The sequence below is a fragment of the Pholcus phalangioides genome, unplaced genomic scaffold (genome assembly GCF_987345545.1).
Source record: "Pholcus phalangioides strain wild (caught in Gottingen) unplaced genomic scaffold, Ppha-v1.0 ptg000004l_1, whole genome shotgun sequence".
Taxonomy (NCBI): domain Eukaryota; kingdom Metazoa; phylum Arthropoda; class Arachnida; order Araneae; family Pholcidae; genus Pholcus; species Pholcus phalangioides.
The window spans coordinates 5,720,741-5,740,303 of record NW_028301597.1 but is presented as its reverse complement, the minus strand read 5'-3'; the positions used below and the strand labels follow the sequence as shown (position 1 = coordinate 5,740,303).

Below are 19,563 nucleotides of genomic sequence, written 5' to 3'. Positions count from 1 at the left end.
GAGGGAAATGAAAAGAGTTAGAATTCACATATATTCTGAACATATCTAAAATATACGTTCCCGTGTGATTAGAGCTCGGATTATATACACTAAAAAAGTGGTGAAATATATTCTAAAAACATACAAATATGCACTGAAAATGTCCAATATATATACATAAAAACGCCAAAATATGCTTTAAGAATCCTCAAAAAGTTAAAAATTCCGAAATATGTACCAAAAATGAGAAAATATGCATTAAAAAATCATCACCATATAAAAAAGAAAAATCAGATTATGTTTTTAAAATTATATTTTCTATTTCTTATTGCATATTCATTTACAAGAATATTTCCCCCACATATGTATATACTGCATATGCAAATAACTAAACTAAACTATTTTTTTATTCAGGCATTTTTAATTTCTAGTTTGTTGTAGCTGCGTGCTTAGTAACGAGATACCAGTTACACAAAAGAATTTCGACACTATTTCTAAAAAAATTTAACACTTTTGACATATCTCTAGAAATAGAGCTACAATAAAACGGTTGATGCAGTATTACATGATGGATATACAGTATTACAAACATCTCTATTAATCCACGAAATCCCACCAGCGGAAAAAAAAACCGATTGTATGAAAATATTATGAGCAATATTTGTTTCGGGAATTATAAAAAAAAGTGATTGAGCTTTAATAAATCTTGAAAACTATACACTTTTTCTGAAAATTCTTTGACTTTATGCTTTTATGCCTATTGTTGCTACGTATAATGCAAATGCATATAATCCGGGCTCTATTGATTATTGTTTGTTTAGAAGCGCGTTGCTGCTGACTCAGAGGCTAAAATGCGTATAGGTGAACTGTGATTCAAAAACTGCACGAAAACAGTTTTTTTCGTAAAATGGGAAAATATGTGAATCTTCCCGTTTAACGGAAGAAATCTTTACTCCAAGAAAAAGTTCACGGACTCTAAAAAATGCCACGTAGCAAGAATTGCTATTACCGCTAATACATTGCCAAGAGGAACTCGGCAATGTATCATAGTGAGTCTAAAAAGTATATAGAGAATGAGGGTTTTTTTTTTTAAATACAATATTAAAGAAAGCAACACCCAAAAAAGTTTTAACACATGGCTTATAGAACTACTTAATCTGCATCTTCGCAATAATTTTGACATGAATAATAAGATTTTGATTCGAGTTATAACAAAATATTTAAAAAATGCTTTCTCCAAAGTGTAGGGAAAAATGCATATATAAAATAGGAATTTTCCTTAGAAAATAAATTTGCATAAAGTTATATTGCACGTGAACAGTACTGCGACAACTTTAACTCTTCATTTAGTAGTAGAAATGCCACGCGAGGTTCATTTTTCTTGTGACGAGACCTTGAAAGTATGGTGTCTTGAAGAGAATTTATGGACTGCTTCACAAATTTCTACGGAAGTTAATAGAATTGACTCAGTTATTTGCTGAGTCATACCAAGAAATAGCGATTTTATCGGAAAGAAACAATCTGGACTACCTGAATGAATGAACGCCAGAACTTTGCCGCTGGACTTATCCCGTTACCGAGATCTCTTCCAGCCCAGCTTCGTGGCAGAGTCTGGAACAAATCTGGACTACCAAGAAAAAACACCAGAAAGTTTGCGTTTGTGTTCATCGCAAAAACTATCACTACGTCAAATTTTTTGTCGCTTTAACTGTACAGTGGAATTTCGGTTAACGAGCAATTTGCATAATGAGCCAAAATTTTGAACAAATTTTGACTCAGTTAACGAGTGGTGATGCAAAAATTTTGCGCTTGGTTTATTTATTTTCACGTTTTCACAACTGAACTGATGGTTTTTTGCTTTCGCCCACACACGTGTTATGGAATTCAGGATAATATTTCCCCCCTAAAGTCTCCGGTAAGCGTGCCTCACTCGGAAAATTAACAAACGTGCGAGTATGAATATTTACGATACTAAACTAGATGTAGCATTGTAGCCATGCGTACGTGCGCTTCAAGTTCTTTTTAAATTCTGTTTGGAGAAAACTGATTTACATTAGTGAACGAAACTTTGGGGGGGGGGGATTGGCTCATGAACAAGAGCCACCACTTGTCGAAGAGATTATGCGCTTGGGAAAGATCATGGACTGGAGGTGAAGGAGGATGGCATTCAACAACTAGTGGTGAAAAATGCCTAGGAGTTGACAGTAGATCAATATATGAGGTGATGGATCTCTTTTGCACGCACTAGCAAGAGTTTATGGACGGTATCTCATTTGAGGAAGAGAGAAGTGAGGAGAAGTCCCTCACATAAAATTAAATTAGAGAGATGTGTAGAATGTAGGAATCTGCTCAAAACTCTGTAGAAAAGAAGCATCCAAATAAAGCTGTAGCAGTGTGCGAGCAATGAACCTGTCCAACAAACACTGCAATTTCCCTTTTTCCCAGAAACCCTAAAAAGGAGGCAAAAGTAATAGTGTCATTGCATAAAGCTTTTTTTGAAAGTCACTCAAAAAGAATGTTTACAAACAACAGTGAGTTTGTAAATCGTCCTAAACGGTAGTCCTCTCTCTCTCGTCGTTTGGAGTAAATTAATAGTCAATAATGTTTGTAAACATCATCGTATTGTATGTTTCTTTATGGCGTTATTTATATTATGTATATTTTATTGTATTATATATTAGTATTATTGTGTCTAATTATTGATTGAATGCCGTTTTTTAATAATTGTGGAACGAATTATTCGAGTGTCCATTATTTTCTATGGGGAAGTTTGATTCGAATAACGAGCCCGTTGACGGAACGAATTAAGCTTGTTAACCGAACTTCCAATGTAAAGTGCGACGAAGTAGCTAGCCTACTAAGTGGTTACACATTGTGTGTTGCAAAAATGCGTTCGTTCTCGAAACTTGCACCACAAACAAGCTCGATTATCATGGTTTTGCTCTCATACCTAGCGCTTAAGCGATCTCACTAAAACTTCACTTTTTCATGACGCTCCCCGGGGTGAGTGTGTGAGTTCTCTCCCTCGCCTGACTTCCTATTGATAGGGGCAGCGCTTCATGATAGCTTCAACAGTTAAAAACCAAAAATATAAAGGGTGTTTTAGATCCGAATGTGAGAACGTCTGGATTTCGGCAAACTGTAAATGCCAGTGTCTTTTTGATGCCAGAGATATTTTGGAAAGCAAGGCATGTTATGGCGCTGCGAGTTTATGTCATGTAAACGATGATTGAGACGTCTGCCTCTTGCAATTCGGAATACGGAGGCATTAATTTTCATGCTTGAGAAGATATAAACGGTTGAAATCAATGTTATTGCATTAATATCCAACTCAAAAGTAGGTTGCTAATTACTTCATATACTATATTACTTCATATTACTTCATATACTATATTACTTCATATTACTTCATAACCTGCTAATTACTTCATAACCTGCTAATTACTTCATATTTAATTTTCTGGGCTTCGTATATCTCTAATCGAACTCAATATTTCAAAAATTGGAAATTCAATACAATTTTTAAAATTGTTGACGTGGCGGAAAGTGCCACTAAATTTCCGCATTTCTACTGTAAAATCGGCAATCTTAACACTAATTTCTATGAGGATCACCCTTTGCCTGACCTTCAAAGTGATGGTGATGATGATTATGACGTCTATTCAAAAAGCACTCATTATTTGGAGGATTGAAAGAGTGGCAAACCATTATAAAGGCGTAAACTATTATACATATACTGACGGCGTTAAAGAAGTGACAAACCATTGTAAAGGCATATGCAAGTCTGATTGCTATAACGTTCCAAAAGTGATTGTTGAGGCCCAGTAACTATTGTTGCCCGACGGTTTTTTTGCCCATTTCGGGCATTTGCCCTGCTCTGACGAACTTTTATAGTACCCTATCGTTCAAGTCGGGTCCCGTTTGGTATATATGCAAAATTGGAGATGATAGTTTTAAAATTGTAGATTTGTATGGAGAACAAACAATGGAAAACACACACACAGAGAAAATCAATTTTATATATATTACATGGCTAATCATAAAGTTTTTTTACAAACCAAATTAAAGGAGCTCAACATGTCCACCTTGGGATGCATGGTATATGTCTGTCGCACGAATACGGTAGTCAAATTCGTCCCAAATTTTTGCGAATATGTTTCTATCCACTGCGAGTGGATTTCTGTGGACTACGTGCGAAACTCTGTCTGATGCGCTCCACATTTCCGTCTGACAAGTAGGGACGGCCAGGGGATTTCCCTTTACACAGACAACCCGTGTCTCGGAATTGTTTATACCATCTCCAAATGCTCTGAGAGGTAGGAAGATCAATACCAGGATATTGTCGACGAAAAGCACGATGAACAGTTGTTACGGACTCACACTTCGCGAAGCTTAAGCCGAGTTTTCCTAGGAGCAAGTTTCCTGTGCCGCGCGCAACGTGATTCATCCAGCGCGACACGTCGTCCACCCACCAATAAGAAAATCAGTGCGACTGTTTTCCTACTGAGTGTGATACGGCTCACGACGGCGCTTTACGTCGGGTGTGGTTGGCGGACTGCTTCTGGAGGAATCAAATGCGTCGTGCGCCGCGTGTTTTGCCGATGTTCTCTTCAATCTTGTGTTTTCTTTCCCTTCCCTTCAAACCGGAGCATGCAGACGACACAGAGTAGCTGATACCAAGGCCATATACTATAATATAGCCGCCCTGATCTGATGCGCCACGCTTGGAAAACACAAACGCGTAGCGTTATTATGTAACACTTTTCTGCCAGCGCAAAATGGTCTAATTCGGTTCACGCGGCGCAAAAACCTATTCCTAGAAAAACCCAGCTTGAGGCATTTTGACAAACACTGAAGTGACAGCCGAAGGAAAAGCGTTAGCGCCACCTATCGGCAACTGCGTGAAACTAGAGATTTCCCCTCTTTCTACCTATACATTATTCGATCAAAACGGATTAAAAGCAGAATAGTCATGATTTTTTTTGAAACACTCTGTATATTGTCCAATTGAATTTTAAAAATAATTAGTAAATAATAAATGTTTTGAGATTTGTTTCTTTTTCTCTTTGTAGAAATGTTGCCATCGTTTTTTGTAATTTTTATTTTTTTTAAAAAGCACACAAAGCGAACACAAAATCTGTTTTTACGATTTTCTTAACCCTTTACGTATTGACCGTACTTTGAAGTACCAGGTTAGATAATTTATTATGTATTAATTAACTAATTGTTTGAAAAATAGTATTTTATTTTTTTGTTTTAATTAGAACTAAAATGACTTATCAAATAACTCACATAATAATTATTTATCATCATCCTTATATTTATATATTTTTTACATTTGTTATAATTTTCTTTTTTAATCTGCTTTTTAAAATGTGGTAGATAAAGAGAAAATCCTTTATCTTCCACATGATGAAAAGTATAATAAGAAGAAAATGATAATAAATGGCTGTCCTATCATATCTCTAGTTATATTTCTTTTTTATCTAGTAGTTTTTTATGCAAACATATCTCCCAAATAGCGTTAGATGAGAAAAAACTACCAAGTCGGTGTGTGTGTGTGAATATTACGAAATAAATATCTTTAACATAAGGAAGAGAGAGGGGGAGGAGAGCGTTAATTTAATTAATCGAAAATTCTTTGAGTGAGTTCGACCATCACAGCAAAATTCTCTTATTTCTTTTTACTGATGCTGATCAGTTTCATATTACATCTAAAGTGAACAATAGAAATTATGTGCCTTTCGGAGAATTTTTACAAAATACTCGCATACAGTGTGATTCTAAATTCATGGAACAAATTTTAAGAGGTGATCGCTATAGCAAAGGATGTAGAGCGTACTTTTGGAGAGTGCACATCTCAGCACTTTACCGAAAGCAAACATATCTTTCCGAAGTATTTGCTACAATATGTGCTTACCATTCGAAGGTGTATATGCACCTTGGATTGGAGTTTCTTTTTTTATTGATGCAAGAACCATCAAGGTTATGCTACGCCAAACAATGATCAAGCGGTATAATAGCTTGTATTAGAATTAGCGTTACCCAGGTTGCACTTTGAAAGGGCCTACTGCTAAACCAGACATGCAGCTCATCCATATTCCTTTGCGCAACTTCTAACGAATTGGTACATGTTGGAATGTGTGTGTGTGTGTGCGCGCGTGTAATGAACCTTCCGTGAAGTTTGTTTATGTGTAATGTTTGTAATGTGTAGTGCTGCCATCTGCCATCAATTTTTCTGGGACGCGAGTACGTCACTACGGCCACCACAGCGGCACCTCGAGAAGACCTGCCACATTACAATACCCTGCACCCTCGAATTGTTGATTGGACTTATTGCAGTAAATCCGTGAGAAAAATATGATATTTGTTTTTGGTGGAAAGTGCTGTTGTGTACTCTCTAAAACCATCCTACACTGTCTTTGCTAGTGCGGTTCGACAGCCCATTCTATGTCCAAAAATACTTGTTTAGGAGTTTTATATCATCTCTTAAAGTTTTTCCCTTGAATTTAGAATCACCCTGTATATATACTTCATTTATTTTATTACCATTTTATAAATTGTAAATCGTTCCTTCTCTTTGCAGTTTTTTACAGCGTCACCTGCGGATCAAACACTATGACCGTTTTACTCAATCTCAGCGATCTAAAGCCAAAGCCTTTAGTTTATCTTCAGAATCTCAAAGGATATCCCGGTATATATTTGTGTTTTATTTCTCTATCACGTTTGTGTTATTATGCTTCGCGTCAACTTTAGTATAACTTACAAAATGTCGTTTAATTCAATCTCTTTTACACCAGACCTGGGCAGTTTCTTTGGGCATGAAATTGTTATGTTTTGACTTAGAAGCTTTATATTGAGTTTTCAGACTGCATGAAGAGGAAATTTGCAAGTTTTAAGAGTTCAATACAATTCAATATTAGATAGTTCCTTTGTTAATGTTTACACGAATATTTAATTCGGTTTTTTTTACGTTGTTGATAATTCAAAGTTAAAACGAAGAAAAAAAAATCTAGCGAACACGGACAATTTGAAAAACCCTAGAATATATATAGAATCCTAGACTACATATGACTTTGCTTCGATTAAGCTGTAAAAAAACCAAGTAAAACAGACAAATAAAATAAAAGTGCAAAAATATTGACGTACGTTTAATTGCATGGTCGATTTTCCATAAAGTTAGAGTATATACTTATAATTACTTACTAGCTATAATACCCGGCGTCGCCCGGGTACAAAAATGGGAAATAAAACATGCTACGAACTTGTATAACGACAAAAATGAAAGAAAAACATTTTGCAACTTGCATAATTACAAAAATAAATAAGGGAACATGTTTCGAACTTGCACAATTGTCAAAATGGTAGAGGAATGCGGATTTGTATAATTACAAAAATGCGGGAGATAAATCTGGATGATCGATATAGATTATACCCTGTACTTTAAATAATAAGGATTTTGGCCAAATGCGCCTAGCTATAATATCCGGCGCTGCCCGGGTTTTCTTTAATGAGGCTTTTTGGATCACGTCATATCTCCCTCTTTCTTTGAGGGACATGCAAACCGTGTTCACAATATGGCGACTCATGAAATAAATCTAGATTAAAGAAACATAGAAATGAATAGTTTTTTTTTTTAAAGGGGGCGCTAGGTATCCCCCCCCCCCCCCACCAAACTTCAAGTTATCCATCTGCCTGTTCCAGCTTCCAAAAATGCTTAGTTAAAGCTGTGGAATTTTTTCGATGTACTTTTTACGGGCCCATAATTAATTTTAAAATATCCTAACCCACATGTGAATTTATGCAGTTGAATATCAAAAGACAATACGGAGATATTAATTTTCATGGTTGAGAAGATGCAAATATAAAACTTGAAATCAATGTTATTGCATGAATATCCAACTCGAAAGTAGGTCCGGCTAATTACTTCATATTTAATTTTCTGGGCTTCGTATATCTATCTCTATACATATTTCGAAAATCGAGAATTCAATACAATTTTTAAAATTGCTGATGTGGTGGAAAATCCCACCAAATTTCCGCATTTCTACAGTAAAATCGGCAATTTTAACATTGATTCCTATGAGGATCACCCTTTTCCTGATGATTATGACGTCTATTCAAAAAGCCTCCTTACTGATAGTATTGAAAAAGTGGCAAACCATTACAAACGCATAAACTATTACACATATAGTAACAGGATTAGAAAAGTGACAAACCATTGTAAAGGCATATACACGTCTGAAACGCATTGCTAGGGAACCACGGTAACCAAAGTAAACGTTCAGTGATTGTTGAGGCCCAGAAACCATTGTTGCCCGACAGTTTTTTGCCCATTTGGGGCACTTGCCTTGCTCTGACGAAATTTTAAAGTAGCCTATCATTCAAGTCGGGCCCCATTTGGTATATATGCAAAATTTGGCGACGATCGATCTAAAATTGTAGATTTGTATAGAGAACATACACACACACAGACACACACACAGAAAATCAATTTTATATATATATAGAAGACTAGCTATAATACCCGGCGCTGCCCGGGTTTTCTTCAATGAGGCTGTTAGAAACACGTGATATCTTCCTCTTTCTTTGAGGGACATGCAAACCGTGTCTAAGTTAACCAATATGGCGACGTCCTGCGCGACTCATGAAAGAAATAAATCTAAATTTAAAGAAACGTAGAAATGAATAGTCCCCCCCCCTTTTTTATGGGTGTAAGGTATTTCGATTCCCTCCCCCTGAACTTCAAGTTATCTATTTCTGCCTGTTTGAGCTTCCAAAAATGCTTAATTAAAGCTGTGGAATTTTTTCGATGCACTTTACGGGGCCCAAAACTAATTTTAAAAACATCCTAAACTATATGAATTTATGCAAATAAATATCAAAAGACAATACGGAGACATTAATTTTCATGCTTGAGAAGATATAAATAAAAAGTTGAAATCAATGTTATTACATGGATATCAAACTCAAAAGTAGATCCGGCTAATTATTCATATTTTTAATTTTCTGGGCTTCGTATCTCCAAGTGAATTCCATATTTCAAAAATCGAGAATTCAATTTAATTTTTAAAATTATTGATGTGGCAGGGAACCCCCCCCCCCCCCCCCACTAAATTTCCGTATTTATGCAGTTAAATCGGCAATTTTAATAGTGATTTCTATGAGGATCACCCTTTTCCTGACCCTAAAAGCGATGATGGTGATGATTATGACGTCTATTCAAAAAGCCTCATTACTGAGAGTATTGAAAATGTGGCAAACCATTATAAAGGCATAAACTATTATACATAACTGGCAGCATTAAAGAAGTGACAAACCATTGTAAAGACATAAACACGTCTGAAACTCATCGCTAGGGAACCACGGTAACCAAAGTAAACGTTCGGAAAGTGATTGTTGAGGCCCAAAAACCATTGTTGCCCTACGGTTTTTTGCCCATTTGGGGCATTTGCCCTGGTCTGACGAAATTTTAAAGTAGCCTATCGTTCAAGTCGGGTCCCATTTGGTATATATGCAAAATTTGGCGACGATCGATCTAAAATTGTAGATTTGTATAGAGAACATACACATACACAGACACACAGACACACAGAAAATCAATTTTATATATATAGAAGATAGATTAAAACGGTATCCATTTAGATTCCGAAACGTGCGACGGAATTCTACTTCAGTACAAAAAAAAAAAAACACACCGAGTTTAGTGATTGGAAAACCAGCAAAAACGAGATGATTTAAATTCGTTAGAGCGTTACACGTGTTGAATGAATGAATCTAATAAAAAAAGAGAGGTGATGATGTGGTTACTAGCGGCTCTTAGATGGATTAGTGAGATATTTTAAATGTGACTTCTCTATGCGAAAAAAATGCTAATTTGAAATTTCTTGAAGTTTTAAAATGCCCATTTACATTGTTCAGCCGAAGTAAATTGAGATTCTCACGTCTTGTCACCCTAACACGATTTTCGTTGTTTTTTTCAACATAAATCAAGCTAAAATTTAACATCTAAAACATTTTTATCGTGTATGTAAAATTTTGGAAGCATAAATCGCAATATGCAGGTGTGATAGTAGATCTCTTTGATATCTCTCTAATGATTAGCAAATATTATGAAGCGTTCTGAAACTCTCTATAGTCAACAACGAATTGCTTCGCTCCGGAGTTAAAATTTAGATACAAATCAGATTTTTCTGACACATTTCGGCAGACGACGCTATAAATAATGATAAAACTACCGTACCTTTAAGTAAATTTACTGCTTAAATTGTCAGACAGAAGTACAGGATGTCCCATAAATTCTTAAATTCAGTAGTTTAAAAATTCATAAAAATAGGAGGAACGCGTATATTTGAATGCGGTTTGTGAAAAAGTTATTCTCTTATAGGGGAATTGATTTTGGTACAGAAAAAGATAAACTTAGTTCAAGTTTTTGTCAACGGAAAGCACTGAACAAAATAAGTGATTGGACCTGAACTTTTCTTCATTTTCTTCTGTGTCCGAAACGTTCGTAAAGGTTCGACCGGTGTTTCGTGGCTATGGTAAAACAACTTCACCAATAGTGCTCTATCCAACAATGCCACCATCACAATGAAAACTTTTTGCATGCGCAAAAATAACAAAATTATTCAGAAATGAGCTGCTAATCGTAATCTCCATTTTATACGACTCTGATTTACATGTTTCCCGTGATTTTCTATGTCCTCTACTGACAAAAATCTTAAATGATTTTTTTTTTCAGTGCCAAAAAAAATCTCCCTTCGTGGGAATAACTTTTTCGCAAACTGCATTGAAAAATGCCGATTCCTTCCATTTTTATGAATTTTTTAACTATTTACGAATTTATGGGACACCCCGTATTTTATACAACTACACGTGCGGGTACAAGCAAATGGATGGTTTTTGTTGTTGTTTTGCGATATGCTTGGCCTACCAAGCCTGTACTCTTTCCCTCAAAACTACTTTTAATCACGCTCCTTTTTTGTCCATTTTACTTCTTGTCATAGGTTGTGATCCGGAAATAAACAAATCTTTTCTCCTGTTTCGACTTGACTTGAATGATACCGTTCATTGTGGGGTCACGAAAATGCTCAATAAACAGACGGTAAGAATTGAAAGATTTATTTTTTATTTATATTGATGCGGATGTCGAAATGCTTTTATCAGTTTAGACATAATATATTTCACGTTTATTTACAGGGCCACGCTATTTTCTACCATAGAATAGTGATTGAAGTACCAAAAAAGGATTTGGAAATTTTGTTGGTTCAATGTGTGATTCCGGGTGACTTCAACATGGACTTTGTTCGATTAGACTGGCAAAAGGAGAGCCTTCCCGTCCACAACTATACTTTGTTCGATGAGTAAGTAACGCTGGATATTCATGAATATTTCCTCTCGCGTGTCAACATCATTCTTCTTGAATATCAAATGTAAAAATATAATTTCGAGCGAGATTCCCATGTATGTTATCTTCATTATACGTTGAAATCGATGAATAAATTTAAGTTTCATACCGAAGCGGTATAAAAGTTGGCCAGTTATCTTCTGAGATTATTTGACCTTTTTTTTAAGTTTAAAAATTTATTAATCCGATGTTACGTAAATAGAATCATTCTTTTGTGGAGGGAAAAAACCTTCGAATAGAATTTATATCTTCCTCTTTCTCTCGGGGGATTTTTTCTTTCGGTTCCCAACAAGGGAAAACCTCTTGAAATTTTGGAAAATAAATAATTTCGTCGTCATTTCAGTTAGATAGAGGTGTGTTTTGTGAGCCAAATCAATAGTTTAAAACATGAACTTCATGTTTTCTTGACGTTTTTTAGAGTGATACCTCGGCTAACGAAGATTTTTTCGATGTTTTTCTTCCTTGGCTAAAGAATACGGATTCCAGTTGCGACCATTTTAGATGATATGGATGCATGAACTTTTATGAAACAGCCACGTCGTAAGCAAAATTTCCGTTCCAATCAAAGTGAATTCTATATGAGGAACTGTCACTTAAATCAGATTATTTTATTTCCCTCCTGGAATCGCTTTACGGATATACACCTCTCTTTCTCGTTCAGAAAGATTTCGAATCATTTTATGCAAAATGAACGATTAAACTAAAAGAAAATTCATTAGAAAAAAAGCCGTAGATGGGTTCAGTGCGTATGGTAAGACTTCCAAACTGAACAGTCTGGGTATTTTAGGATTTCATCTGTTTTTCAATCTGCATGTGTATGAGAAAGAAATGAGCTAACTATATCACATATATATCGCACTACCTCACACGCTTTTTTTTTTCACTGTGGCTGACAAACTCAGTTGCATGAAGTGCACAGTGTAAAATAAAATGATGTTCAGTTTTTCATTTGCCTTTAAAAATTCTCCTTCATTCAATTATGAAGTTGTTCATCTCAGCCTTAGATCAGTTTCTATATTTTTTTATAAAGCTTCATATCCCATACTACAGTATGTATAAGAAATCTTCAGTTTTTGATCAGCAGACCAAACGGGTTGCTCAGTAACGAGGTTCAAAAATCGTATCAACGTTTAAACTTTTAAACTTGCGACCGATCAAATGACACAGTCTCCACCCAGATTCGTCTGTGAACAGACTTCCAGCGTAAGTTAGTTAGCGAACCACCGTTATCAATTTTAGTCTTGACCAGCTCAATGATTCGAGCTGTGAAGATGAGCCGGTGAAGTCCTCGATGGATGAAACATGATGCAATTAGTAAATGCGTTATAATTATATCCAAAGACCTATTAAGGTATAGTTACATTAGTATTCGTTTCTGGACTCATTTAAGAATTTTATTGAAATTTATATCTCCTTTTTTTTCGATTGCCGGTCTCACGGATATATCAACATTAAGTCGAATTCTTTTCTCAATTTTGAACGCAGGTCAGGCTCCTGGAACGTGTCACAACATCAGCCAGTTCCTTATTTGCATATGTCAGTAAGAGACAGAGGGACGCGCCTCGATACGGACACGATCGTTCATCCAGGGTCTCTATTGGACCTACTCATCTACTTGGAAAAAGATGCCGCAGGTATGTTTGATTTCTATAGATGGCAGAAGGCAATCAGTGTGAGTCAATAAACATTAAAAATGAAACAAAGGAATCTTCTTTAAAGAATCTTTTCATTCCATGGTCAGTGTAAGTGGCGCTATCTGCTGTTGAAATATAAAGATTGCTTTTGAATGCTTTGGTAACTGAAAATTTCAACAATGAAGAGGCACTTGGTAATACGCAAGGCATTTTCAGAAAATTTAATTACACTGATTGGGGCTTCTGAACCCTCTAAATAATCTGATAAAAGAAAAATTAACCCGAGTTTGGAATTGATTAAGAAACGAAGAAATTATATGATGGTACTCTGAATCAGTGAACCTCAACCTGGACAAGTGATGATTTACAATGGTCTAATGAATGTTATTTTCAACTCCATCAACCATACCGTAAAAACAAAGTACAGAAAGTACTGAATGCGATACGCATATGCATATTTGGAAGGAAAATCTATCTTTTATTAGGACGAAAAAAAAACCAGAAAAGAATCGTTGATAGACACATTCGGAACTTGGATCGTATTGAAAACTCATTTGGTGCATATCGTGCATATTGCGTTGAAAATTTGAAATTTATTACACACACACATATACAACATATCATAAATAGTACACACAAAAACAAAATACATATACAATACCGACGCAATATACGAAAGCATATATATTACCATTTATGCATTAGGCCAAGGGATTACATAATCCGTCCAAGGTATATTGATACTATAGTATATATTGGGGTTGACAACAAACCAATGGTGTATATAATTCGTGATATATATAATATTCAGTCGTCATTACATTCGTAAAGAGAAAGAAAAAAATTCATGTATAAATTATTATTCAATTGCGTTGATTTTGTTTATTAGTAGTTTTTTTAAATTTGTGCAGTGATTTTTCTGATTTTATTTCGTCATTCAATCTATTATATTCCTTAGGTGCTATTTATATGAATTGCTTTTGTATTATGGTTTTGTTTAGTTTAGATATGGCGTATTGAATTCCATGTCTCTCGTCTCGTTTGTCTCTCTCTCTCTCTCTCTGTTGGCGCTTAATTTCGAACAAATCGGGATTTTTCTGAATAAAAAATAATATTTTGTAAAGATAGAGATTATTGATGTTAAACCTATAAAAAAATTATTGTGACAGTCTTGGATTGTATTTATTTTTTCAGATATTCACCGCTTGAGACTTCCATTTAAGGTTTTTATTGAAAACGATTCTTAGATATAGTTTATTTCATCGGATTCATTTATTTCGGTGCAGCGACAATTATTACGTGAGCAACGTCCTACATGATATTGTATTTGGTTCTAAGCTATTGGTTCTATGTTTCTGTTATTATATAATTGGAAATGCATAAATTTAGTTTTATTTAGATTAAGAGTCAATTTATTGTATTTTAGCCAATGTGAAATTATTGTCAAAGAACCAATTTTTTTGTCTATATTTATGAAGACATAGCCTATTACGAATAATATCACGGACATATTTTTCTATTTTCTTTTCTTAGATCGCTATGGGCTATCGCTGCGCTATCTTACAGTAACCGATGAAAAAAGAAACGACGAGGAAACCATAGTTATGAATGGGTGAGTACAATCATTTATACCTTTCGTTTACTGCCTTCTCACGTCATTTGAAGCTTATATCACTTGAATGCAGCAGCGTCTAATGTTAATCAAATGGCTGTATAAATTGAGATTCTGTGAGTCTATGAAATGTTTTATTTCCTTCATCACCTGCTCCTGGCGGAAGCAATTTTATGAAACATCCTGACAAACAAGTAAACAAACAGAAACTAAAAATTTTATCTCGCGTAAAATTTCTGGACTACTATTATTTTCTACTATTTTTACAATCAATTTAACTTTTACTATTTTTTCCATTATGATATTATTATTATTATTATTATTATTACCTTTACCTTTTTTCGTTATCATTTTTTAACCTCTTTACGATCACGGACGAAATATTTCTTCCAAACGTCAGTGGAATGAATTAAATACATAGCTCTCTGTGTTTCCTTTCTTCTCTCCTCATCATCGTAGAGATTTATTGCAACCCTATGAAATGAAGTTCTATTTTTTCTTTCCCGTTCTTTCTATAGGCAACTTTTGTTAGTGATTGTTTCCTCCACATATTATGTGTCTTTCAACAAAATGCATCATCAACCGCATGCTAAAAGCACGAATGTGCTAATTCCCCTCTTTTTTTATCAGCTCGTTGGATACCTTATTCTGCTGAGTTTTGCCTGAAACGTGAATGTGCATCCATATTGAAACGTCATTTTCCATGTCCTTTTTCTTCCGAGGACATTGCACATTCGTGCTTCTGGCATGAGGGGAATTATATGTAAGAGTGAAAGAGAACACGTACGGTAGGGGGGGGGGGGGAAGAATAATCTACTGAAATCCCTCTCTCTCTTATCTACTACACTACTTTTCCCTCTTCTATTCATTTTTCTTTCCTTTCTTTTTTATTCTAGAAGGTGAGGCCAATGTTACCAATTTTATGACCGAAACGTCAAATGGCGATCTTCTAAATTCGTTGCCAAAAGCCTGTACGTGAAGGGGTTAAAATACTTTTCAAGACCATACGTTCTGTCGTTTTAAAAATTTCAAAAAAAAAATCTGTTAAGAAGACATACAATTAATTCATATATTAATTAATTTATTAATATATTGCCTTTCTGTATTTTATTTATTCCAAATGCATCAGTTATCCTTAATTTTATGAAGAAGCTGTCGCATAATACAAAAACTGTATGAAAAAACATCAGTAAGTTACTTAACTCTTCAAGCGGCAACGACGAGATATCTCGCCTCCATAAAAGCCTTTTCTTTTAGCATTGACAAACCCAGATAGTTTGTAAAAATGATTTCCCAATGGGTGTATCGACAGTTCCGCACGGTGCATTTCCGCGCATGGGGAATTTGGTGACGATTCCGCACAGCCCATTCCCGCACTTGCGAAAACAAAGGTCCTTCTTGTCTCTCTTTTTCTTTTTTTATTCCTGTCTCTTCCTCTTTTCTTCCCTACCATAAATGGCCTGAAGTTATAAGAGGGGTTGTATCCTCATGAAATTGTGCCACTGAAATAATCTTTGACTCGCGCTTTTTCAACTAATTTCTCATAATTTAAATATATAAATAAAAGAAAACAACCTTTAATAGGTGGATACATCATTATTGTATATATTAAAATATATATTCACTTTATTTTTTTACCGTGGATCAGAACAACAGAAAAAACTCCAAATCACAACGTTTCCTTCTGAGGCTTGCACAGTAGGCGCAGTAAAATATCTTACCTTTTTTTTCCTACGTACTACATGAAATTGATTCTTCAATAAATTCTTCAATAGGCAAAAGGGTGTAGGTGAATAATCGCCCCCCCCCTTGTTCACTATATAATCCCCCCCTTTCCCGTTCTTTATTGGCTTACCGCAATATCCATAGCATGTTTTCAAATTTGACACATGGACACATTTCTCTTCAAATCGAGATGAGTTGTATTTGTACCTCTAAAACTGAAAATTTCACTGATATTTTAGGGGTTTTGATTTGTTTGCAAAATTTTTACATTAGACTCCGGCGGTGTGCTAGTCCAGCCGGTCCAGTAATCCGGCGTTTTTACGAGTGGTTTCTTCGTGCACAGATGAGGAAATCATGTCACTGCATGTCTTTGCAAAGAATTTTATATTATTTAAATGGATTTTTTCAATTAACTTTCGGTATTCGGGTGATTTCGGTAATCCGGCACACTCCGGTTTGATATGTGTCGGATTAGCAAGAGTACTGTATTTCAATCCACAATATACAGTATATATACAGGAAATATCTGCAAAAGTTTGAAATACATCCATTAACGAAACTTGAAAGGTTCGATAGTCGAAGACTTGATGCCGCGAGCACAAAGGATCGAGAACTCTTGAGCACCATGACTCTCGCGTGCAAAAGATTGTAGATGGCTGCTGTACAGACAGTGTCGCACGCTTGTCACCATCACGTTTGTTGTAGATTTATAGTATTTGCTAGTGACAAAGGCCGAAATGGTCTTCAAAGCTTCAAGAACTTTTTCGCAGATGGGACTTTTAAAAGTTGTAGTGAGCAGTTTTATCAGTTGTATACGATTCATGCAGACATAAGTAGGAATGATGAAGAAGTCACAATAGTTCCTATAGTTTTTGCTTTGCTTGAAAAAAAAAAACCGGAGGATTCTTATGCAAAGCTATTTACTGTTTTAAAAGAAGCCAGATGGAATCCTCAGTGAGTGACTGTAGATTTTGAAATTGCATCAGTAAAGGCTCTAGAAAGACTCTTCCCACTAACCAAAATTTTCGGATGCAATTTCCATTTCAACCAATGTCTATGGCGGCACGTACAGTCCTTAGGGCTCGTAAATTACTACAAGAGCAATGATGAAGTAAGATTACATGTGCGTATGTGTGCAGCATTAGCATATCTACCATTGGAAGATGTAGATAACGGGTGCCTATCCATCCAGGAAAACTCTCCTACAAACCCGAAATTGCAAGAATTTTATGATTACTTTGTAAAAGAGTGGTTCAAAAATTTGGTGTTGAAAACAATATTTGTAATTGTAATAAAAGAAAACACAGAACAAACAACGCCTTAGAAGGATGGCATAAGAGATTCAAATCCATTATGGGTAAACCAAATCCAAAGATCAGAATGATGATCCTGGGTATGAAAGAGGAATCTAAATACAGTGACTTCTACATGAGTCGTCGAGCAGAGGTGGATTTAGAGGGCAAAAAAGATGCGCAAGGTACGCTAAACTGGACAGACGCATTTCATCACATTCTGCTTAATTATGCAAGCACGAAAGATATCAAAAAATGTTTGGAGTCTCTAGCTTATATTGCAAAATTGGAGTAAAATTTTGCAACAGAAGTTTAGTATGTGTTTTAACATGTATAACCGGGAAATAAAAAAAATATTCAAAGAAAAAATGATCACAATACTTCATAGCTAATTAGATTTTATTAACCATGTTTCTCTTTTTCAACCGAAATATTCTTCATGCTTTTTCATTATAGCACAGAATTATTTTTGAATTAATAAATGAAATTTATTGTATATATAAATTTTTTTTCTTAATTGTAAAATAATTATAAAAATAAAAATTATTTTTATTTCCATAATAAAAAAACACACTATTTATATATATATTGTGTTTTTTTTCTTTCTTTCTTAATAAACTATATTTTCTACATAAAAAAAATATTTTGCAGGTAAATTCACGCGCGTGCGCGCGGTTATTATTTAATTATTATTTCTCATTTGGAGCTCCGCTTTTTTTTCCTGCATCATGTAAATGTGCTTTCGAAAAATTTTTAAACAAGGTTTTTTCAGACAAGAAAGTAAAAATTTTGCATTTCACACAATTTTCAATTATAATATTTATGTTGAGGATTCAAATTAATTTTACACGCTAAATCAATAAGTGTGATACATTTTAGGACGTACACCTCCGAACGATTTTTTCCGGAGGAAATGGGCGGAGGGACAAAACTTCATTTGAAGAAAGAAAAGGGTTTAAATATTTTGTAAACAATGATGATTCTTTATCAGCATAAATATTCAGATTTTAAATCGGTAAATTATTGATTTATTTTATGAGTTTATCCTGATGTCCTAAAATGTGTATTCAACATGACTGGTGTCCAGTTAGACGACAAGCTATTTTAGGAAGATTTGTTTTTCATGTGGCCTATCTCTCTCTCTCCTGCCAACGACTGAGGCATCGTGTGGGCTGGATCAAAGAAAGCATAATGATTAACACACACGTGTACAACGTATTATATCTAATATCCATACACAGGTTACGGTAAAAGTGAAAAATTCGGTAATTATATAAACATACAAAGGCCACGACAGGCAAATTGCCCGAAGAGATGGCTGAAAACATTATGCCCATAAAAAATATGGATGCCAAATATAACTAAAATACCCAATATAAAAGCATATGTCACCAAAAAAAAATTAATAATACTGTATATAATACACTGCCCACATAAAAAGATTATGGTTGTCTTATTTAAGTATGAATAGCTTCTCGATCTATCCCACTATGTCTATCGTATTTCCTTTGTGTTAGAATTCACAACCCCGGAGGTAAGCTATTTCATTGACAGCCCTACTAGAGAAAAACTCCCTGTGTCACCACACAATCTGGAATTTTTCCTTAATAAACGATATTGCGTCCCCTTGTCGAAGCAGTTGATTGACGGTGTATTAATAACTCAAAATCCATCCTATCCATCCCAATGAAAATTTTATATAAACACTTTGATTACATACTCCCACCAACTGCGTTTCTCCAACGTAAACACATTCAAGAAATTAAGTTTTTTTTTTCATAGCTCAAGCCTTGTGTGCCAACAAGGGCACGCACAGCACTTCCCTGCACGCCATCAACCAAGTCTATGTCTCTCTGTAGGTATAGTGTCCAAAACCTTACGGCATACTCCAGTGCACGACGAAATAAGACTCAG

General features: G+C 35.0%; 1 protein-coding gene across 1 annotated transcript in view; it reads left to right on the top strand.

The window, feature by feature from the left end:
- LOC149086490 (uncharacterized) overlaps positions 1–19,563 on the top strand; it is a 95,531-nt gene that overhangs the window by 42,508 nt on the left and 33,460 nt on the right. Inside the window, exons 2-6 of the mRNA XM_089255942.1 lie at positions 6,566–6,673; positions 10,986–11,083; positions 11,179–11,342; positions 12,872–13,020; positions 14,554–14,632. Coding sequence (XP_089112068.1) covers positions 6,566–6,673; positions 10,986–11,083; positions 11,179–11,342; positions 12,872–13,020; positions 14,554–14,632 — 598 coding nt within the window. The remainder of the gene's footprint in view (positions 1–6,565; positions 6,674–10,985; positions 11,084–11,178; positions 11,343–12,871; positions 13,021–14,553; positions 14,633–19,563) is intronic.